At 39.0% G+C, this 7,727-nt stretch overlaps 1 protein-coding gene across 1 annotated transcript; it reads left to right on the top strand.

The window, feature by feature from the left end:
- Nucleotides 1-1,528: 1,528 nt before the first annotated feature.
- ACTB (actin beta) lies at nucleotides 1,529-5,980 on the top strand. The gene is made up of 6 exons (XM_075179962.1): nucleotides 1,529-1,671; nucleotides 2,409-2,537; nucleotides 3,766-4,005; nucleotides 4,399-4,837; nucleotides 4,912-5,093; nucleotides 5,374-5,980. The coding sequence occupies exons 2-6, from the start codon at nucleotides 2,415-2,417 to the stop codon at nucleotides 5,515-5,517; spliced, it is 1,128 nt and encodes a 375-aa protein (XP_075036063.1). The 5' UTR covers nucleotides 1,529-1,671; nucleotides 2,409-2,414; the 3' UTR covers nucleotides 5,518-5,980.
- Nucleotides 5,981-7,727: the final 1,747 nt, after the last annotated feature.

The following is a 7,727-nucleotide window of genomic DNA, read 5'->3' as shown; positions in this document are numbered from 1 at the left end:
TTCCAGAACACTCCACTTCTCTAACTCACAATGGGGCATATTTAAGAAATAGTGATAGTGCACTATCGTGCACTTACCGTGAAATCCAGGTCCCAGAGTGTGTCCCGCATATTTAAGAAGGGTGCATCGCAGCAGATATCGTGGATATCTGCTGCTTTGCATTCCTTTTTTTTTTTGTTTTTGGGAGCAGTCACCATTCTACAGTATGGTGACTGCTCCCAATCACAATCTAACAAGTTCCGAAAAAACTTGTCTTGAAGCTGGCGTACATTATCATAATTGTCGGATTTCAGTGCTGTCAGCTCTGCCCCAAAGAGCAGAGCTGGACAGCGCATGTTTGGAGGATCACATGATCCCTCCCTGTCACTCAACGCTCTCTCTGCAGAGACAGAGCGGGGATGTTTTTTTGCGCATGTGCAGTTCGAAGTGTAAAGAAAAATGAAGAGGACCTGGAGGAAATCCGTGGACATCGCGTTCCGAAGAGGCGGGGTAAGTGTGATTTTTTTATCACAGAAACAGCAGTTTATCGGAACTGCTGTTTCTGTGTTCCGTTTTTAATAAATTTGAGAAATAGTTCAATCCTTATCCATGCTATAAGGATTGATAACTATTTTTAATTTTTGACGAGCATAGATAAATGTGCCCCAATGTTCCATAATTCAAATTATTAATGCAGTCAAATCAACAAGATAACTAAGATAGTTTTCTAGTACTGTTTTACTTTATTTGGCACCTAACTAGAAGTATTAGTGGGTTTTATGGACAGAAGAAAAATGTAGACACCCACAAACATTACAGCTGATTTTAGTCCATTACCTTACTATCGCAGCATATTTGGGTAAAAACAGATTGCAAAACTGAGTAATGATACTGAAAGATACATAGCAGGACACACCCATGCGTGTGGTGGCCACATTGGACAGTGATTTTGAGGCTTTCTGTCTGGGTGACAACGTGTGCGTGTTAATGTGCCTCTTTATCCTGTATACCAGTATATCAGTAGTTAGTAACTATGCTGCTCAGACCTAAACTCGGAGTGGAGGCAAAATAAAGGCAATTTGTAAAGACAAAACCATAGAATGTGCAAGTGTAGTTTTGAACACTGCAGAAAATAAAGCATTACGAATATGTATATGTTATGTCTATTTAAACATCTAACGCAATTACTACAGTAGACACAACACGTGTTTGCAACATGAATTTGGTGTCCATCCACTCACGTTACATAATCGAAAACTCTTATAATGTGCCCTTCAAAATTGCTTAAAATGAAAGAATATGGTTTGTATTATGTGGATACAACACACAAGATTATATGAACGTAAACTGATAGATAAAGCAGATCACAGATAAAGCAGATCACACTGTCGTAGGGTGGGGCTGTGATATGCGAAACACTGCACCCTGTATCTACAACAGTGGTACACCCTTATTCTGCACTATATTACTTGTTTCTTCAGGCAATCATTTACATCACAGTTTTTTTTCTTTCTACATATCCATCCGCCGCCCGCAATCCCAGAACCAATCAGCGACCCGAGTCCTGGAACTTTCCTTATATGGCCTGGCCGGTGGGGAGCGCGCAGTATAAAATCGGTGTCGAGCCCCCCTTTCGATCAGTGACCGTTCACATAGCTCTCAGCAGTACACAGCCGACACTCGCAATACAAGGTAAGTCTGCCTTTAAACGCAGAGACTTTATTTCTGTAGTGCTATTAGTTTCTTTTCATGCTTGATGTTATGGTTAGGATTCATTTTTATTACATTTTTGAGCAGTCGCCGTATGTTAATCTAGTCTGGGTTTTTTTATTTCCTGTACCACATTGGAGAAATCTGAACGCCGTTCCAATGTAGTGACATGTTTTCTACAGTATTACAAGCTAGGTATGTCGGTGATGACCAGATTCTTTTGTTACTCGTCTGCTCTATGACTTGAATGTGGTGTCGGCACCTCGCTGCAACGCAGCTATGTATTTGGATACACTTTAAGCTTCACCAGGTATAGGAAGCTTTAATTGTAGAAAAGAAATGTAGGTATCAACATTTTTCTTGCAGAAGACATGAAGGGTGTGGTCTCTGCTTCGGGAACTTGTAGGTGTAAGGTTTTATTCCTGGTAACGCCCAAAGGCCCCTGTGATTTCAAGAACACTAGAAATAATGTATTCTTTCTAAGTAAGTTTTTTAATAATGCATATTGGCCTCGTACATTGTGGGCTGAGTTACAGGCTATGCTCCCTCCCCCTTCTGTTAATCTGGTCTGTTGCCTTATTTGGTAATGCTTGCAGAGTAGGACTTCCCTTTGTCTTATCGAGAAGTGGTGCAAACCCACACGCCCTCTGCAGGCTGATTATACAACTGCCGTACCGGAAATGAGTAACTGATTAACGTATATCTAATTCAAATTGCAGATCACCATGGAAGACGATATTGCTGCACTGGTTGTTGACAATGGCTCAGGAATGTGCAAAGCTGGCTTTGCTGGAGATGATGCTCCCCGTGCTGTATTTCCATCAATCGTTGGACGCCCCAGACATCAGGTGTGAATTTTATATATTTCCCTGCCCACACACTCCCCTCCCCCCCACCCCATATATACTGCATATTATGAAAACCAATAATGTTAACTCCTATATTTATGCATTTTAAATATAGCTGTGAAGATAAGTTACTTAATCAGCTAATCTCATCTTGCTTGTGTCCTTTTCTAATGAAAATGATTTATTAAGGCAGGAGTTTGAATAGACTGGTGATGAAGAGTCGCCTCTCCTGTACATGTGGCTGTCTGGAAGAAAAGCTGGCTTTTCTTCCACACCTAACTGGCCCACGGCAGTCTATCACTTTCATGTGATAAAACAGCATAGTTTAAGGGTGGAATGTGAGAAGCTTTTTAAGTTGCTGACAAAGTTGAAATACAGCCTGAATGCTCACATTTGCTGGGTCTTAAAGTTTTTAGAATACAAATGCTGCATCTTGATCAGTGTTCATCTCTGGAGAAGTTGTCCTTAATCACTAGGTATCTAAGAGGTGGAAAATAAAGTAAATTGCCATAGAATCCTCATTTAAATGTTAATCCAGTGAATTAAAAAAAAATTCTGAACTTGCTTGTATGCATTCAACTCTACTAGGTTTGTAGACCACAAGTTTTGTTGCTGCAGACTTTTTCTAATATACCTTAAAAGTAATTTTCTTTGTGCTTGGCATATAAAGTATAGTTCCACATGCTTGGATTGTTCAGAAAGTGACCATGCTGCAAAGTTAAGTTATCTGGTATAACTATTAATTGAAAGGTGTATAATAGCTGATTTATCTAATGTCCTTCACCCTTGTTTGAAGGAATTGTAAAAGCCCCCCCCTCCCTAATCTACAATTTTTGGTTAGACTATCTACAGTTTAGTAACGCTAGGTACAATCAAACTCTTTCCATGCTATTTCAGCTGTGAGCTCTGTATGGGACAAAGTACATACCACTCCCAACTATGTGACCTGTAAACACTAATGGATATCTTTTTACAGTTTCAATCAACTAAACTTTAATGACTGGGTGCAGGAAGCAACTTTTAACTTACAGTAATGCTAGGTATAACATAAGAGGGGTGTGACTGAAGAACTGTTAAGTCTTACATTTAAACAAGAGAAAAATGTCAAGGTCTAATAGAATTATAAACCATAGTAACATCTTCAAATGTAACTGCTTATAAGTAGCATTTGTCAGTTTAACTGTAAATTGTACTGACTTAAATTTTTCTCTTCTCTCCCCCCTTGAAGGGTGTTATGGTTGGAATGGGACAAAAAGACAGTTATGTAGGAGATGAAGCTCAGAGCAAGAGGGGTATCCTGACCCTAAAGTATCCAATTGAGCATGGAATTGTTACAAACTGGGATGACATGGAGAAGATCTGGCATCACACCTTTTATAATGAGCTGAGAGTTGCACCTGAAGAGCACCCAGTTCTGCTGACTGAAGCCCCTCTTAACCCCAAAGCAAACAGAGAGAAAATGACACAGGTATTTGCTTATAAATTGGCAATATACAGTTTACATGTCAATATCATGCATTACTTTTATTTATATTAATGAGCTTCATTTGCTGTCTGTACAGGGCTTTCTTGTCCCAAGTCTTCTCTTTGGATTATCTAAAGGTTCTATTTGTAATGTATTGTCTGCTTTTACCACTAACAGTTGTGCAGTTTGATTATTGTGAAACTTATAACTCTTGTATGACTTGTTTCTGAGTTCACTGCCTGCCTCTTAAGCCTAAGTTAATGTTGACACTTTCTGAGTGTCCTTTAAATGTTATCTCTGCACTCTTAAGTATTGCATCTACACTTGCATGGTTTGAAGTGAAGTACCCAGTTTTAAAGTGGGTTTTCTTTATTTGTTTTCTTTGTTTTTCACCAGATCATGTTTGAGACCTTCAACACTCCAGCAATGTATGTTGCCATTCAGGCTGTACTGTCTCTGTATGCCTCTGGGCGTACAACTGGTATTGTGATGGACTCTGGTGATGGTGTCACTCACACTGTGCCAATTTATGAAGGTTATGCACTTCCCCATGCCATTCTACGTCTTGACCTGGCTGGACGAGACCTGACTGACTACCTCATGAAAATCCTGACTGAAAGAGGTTATAGCTTTACTACCACTGCTGAGAGGGAAATTGTGCGCGACATCAAAGAGAAGCTGTGTTATGTGGCTCTAGATTTTGAACAAGAAATGGCTACAGCTGCTTCTTCCTCCTCTCTGGAAAAGAGCTATGAGCTGCCTGATGGGCAGGTAATCACCATTGGTAATGAGAGGTTCAGGTGTCCAGAAGCACTCTTCCAGCCTTCTTTCCTTGGTAAGGATTACATTTTTTTTTTTCCTTCGTCTTTATTCCTCTTACCCCAAAATTAAACTCTTGCTGTTCCTCAGGTATGGAATCATGTGGTATCCATGAAACAACCTACAACTCAATTATGAAATGTGATGTGGATATCCGTAAGGATCTCTATGCAAACACTGTACTGTCTGGAGGTACCACAATGTATCCAGGAATCGCTGACAGAATGCAAAAAGAAATCACTGCACTAGCGCCAAGCACAATGAAAATAAAGGTATGGTTTAACATTTGTGTGGTTTAAGATTAGAATTAAATACAAATAAGCTGTTTCACACCAAGTGAAAGCTGGGCCAATTGGTTAACATGTTTGTTATCCATGCAATGGCTGCAGTAGCTAGAATGTTAAGTGCATGACTATTTTGTTCAATGTGTAATGGTTTATTTTCCCTATTTTTGGGAAGTTAACAGTCTTCCTACTCCTAAAAGGTGCTAAACTCTCATTCCCTTCTAATGTTAAACCTAAGTTGTTTTTTTTTTTTTTTTTTCTCCTGCAGATTATTGCACCACCAGAGCGTAAGTACTCTGTTTGGATTGGTGGCTCCATCCTTGCCTCTCTGTCCACCTTCCAACAGATGTGGATCAGCAAGCAGGAGTATGATGAGTCTGGACCTTCAATTGTACATCGTAAATGCTTCTAAATGAACTGACCTTTACAATTGTACTTGTGCAGGAAGATCACATTGGCATGGCTTTCCTTTTTTTTTTTTTTTTTAATGCTTGGCTCAGGATTTAATAACTGGAATGGAGAGATGGCAGGCAAACTCCAACCTAGTGCATTTAAGAACTGATTGTAAACAAAAAAAAAAATTTTTTTTTTTTTTTTTCTTCCCCCCCCCCCATGTAATGCATTGTTTTAAATTGTCATTCTCTGCTGCTCAATTATAGCTCTTACAATGATGGTTGTGTTGCTTGTATGTGCAGCTGTTTACCCAAACATGTCTTTGTATCTTCTGCCTTGAACACTCTGTAACTCTCTGCTCATAAATGGGCACTATTCCTAACACTTTGAAAAGTTTTCATTGTCTGTGATCTTGGTAACATGCAAGGGGGTGTCATCTGAATACTTAAATGAAACTTAATAATAAAAAAATTGCAATTTCACATTCATTTGTTAATCGTGACTTGTTCTGAAACTTGAGCCCCTTGCACTTGGAACAGAAGTGCTCAAACTACTGCATAATCTTCCATTAAGCTAAGGGTATTCAATATTAAGGTATACGTGTGTGGGGGGGGTGGGGGGTATAAACAAGGTCTCGGCTTAATTCAAGAAACTTGTGTTACTGTAAAATTTAGAGATCTTTGAAAATGGCAAACTACCCCCACACACCTTACATGACACACAACCCTCTGCATTTGTTGATGGCTTGCGAGAGTCAATATATAGAACAGCATGTTTCAGTTAACATGGCAGCTGTACAGTAAGCTTTTTGTCTCGCTGGCATCAAGCCTACTGCACATAAGTATCTGGCCACACTTAACTATGCAGTAGGGGCTGCCATAACAGGTGTGAGAAAGTAGCAGCTTCATCATTAAAGTCTCCTCAGTGCATCACGTGCTTGTACCAAACAGGATTTTGATATGGTCTTAAATAATAATAAATCCCATTTCAAACACCTATGCTACAATTTTGGATCTAGGCTTACACCTATGTAAATAACTGGTACAGTTGCAGTCTGAAAAAATAACACTCAAGCAAATGGGTATAGAAACGGTGTCTAGTAACAAATTGTGTTGCATGTAAACGCTGGCCAGAATAAATAGGTAAAAATGGTGTTGTGTAGCTGATCCACTGGACAAAATGACATTTGGTGCAGCTATCGCGCACTCTGTAGAAGTGGTCACATGCAGTTTTCATTGATGTGAAGGCAGTCTTTTTTTTTTTTTTTTTTTAAATGTTCAATGCATTCAATTGGCTGGTCTCAAAGCCATAATCTGTCTAAGTTGCATTGCATCTAGTGTTCTTGGCTCACTGTATGTAATTGTTTACATAAACAGTTACACCTGAGGAGCGAGCATGCAGGTTAAAAAAAAAAACTGCTTGCAAATGTAGTGCAAGGATATGAGGTAGAGGATCAGGACCCTGCGCATGAGAACATGTGTTCATATCACTTATACTTCCCTGTGGTTTTGGATGCCCTGGGCTAATCAGTAGACTGGAGAACGCAAATGCCTGGCTGCAAACCAGTCTGGCACAATAGCAGGTGATGGCATACTTGCAACTGGTTGTTTGCACAGGCCAAGCTAATGGATATGCCTACATAGTGTACTTTATAAGGTAGTTAAGAATATCTAAAAACAAGTAATTCTACATTTTAAAAAGTGTGTGTGTATATATTATACATACACACCATGAAAAATATTACCTTTTAATTGTTAGGATTTGTGTTCTTAAACAAAGTTGTACTTTATTCTACCATACCCCTATAATTTCTAAATAGCTCTACCATAGTGGGTGTCTGTCACATTTCAGTTTTATTTGAGATGGAAGTTGTTTGGAGTATATGGATAGCAAATATCTCTATGCTGTGGTTCTCGCCATCAAGTTTGCTAAATATCTTGTGACAACCTGTATCAGATTTTACTCATTTAACAAAAAACAAAATCCAAATGTGAAGCAGCCATGTGTAAAAAATAAGTACACACCATAATTTAGTAGCTTGCAGCAATTTCTTTTATGGTTTGAATTTCTTGCATTGTGTTTGGATGAATTTTGTCACCCTCCTCTTTACAACAGTGCTTCAGTTCATTGATGTTTCAGGGCATTTGTTTATGCACAGCTGTCTTAAGGTCAGTTGTCCTATTAATATTGCTCCAGAAGTCTTGTGATCTTATGGTAAGAATGAATTCC

The sequence above is a fragment of the Mixophyes fleayi genome, chromosome 7, assembly GCF_038048845.1.
Source record: "Mixophyes fleayi isolate aMixFle1 chromosome 7, aMixFle1.hap1, whole genome shotgun sequence".
Classification (NCBI taxonomy): Eukaryota; Metazoa; Chordata; class Amphibia; order Anura; family Limnodynastidae; genus Mixophyes; species Mixophyes fleayi.
The sequence above is the reverse complement of the archived record's forward strand: the minus strand, read 5'-3'. Positions and strand labels throughout refer to the sequence as shown.

What these genes read in the sequence shown, in the direction of transcription:
- ACTB (XM_075179962.1), top strand. Translation starts at nt 2,415, where the DNA reads ATGGAAGACGATATTGCTGCACTGGTTGTTGACAATGGCTCAGGAATG. An exon ending in CTTCCAGCCTTCTTTCCTTG is followed by an intron (nt 4,838 to 4,911) that starts GTAAGGATTACA and finishes GCTGTTCCTCAG; the next exon opens with GTATGGAATCATGTGGTATC. An exon ending in CAAGCACAATGAAAATAAAG is followed by an intron (nt 5,094 to 5,373) that starts GTATGGTTTAAC and finishes TTTCTCCTGCAG; the next exon opens with ATTATTGCACCACCAGAGCG.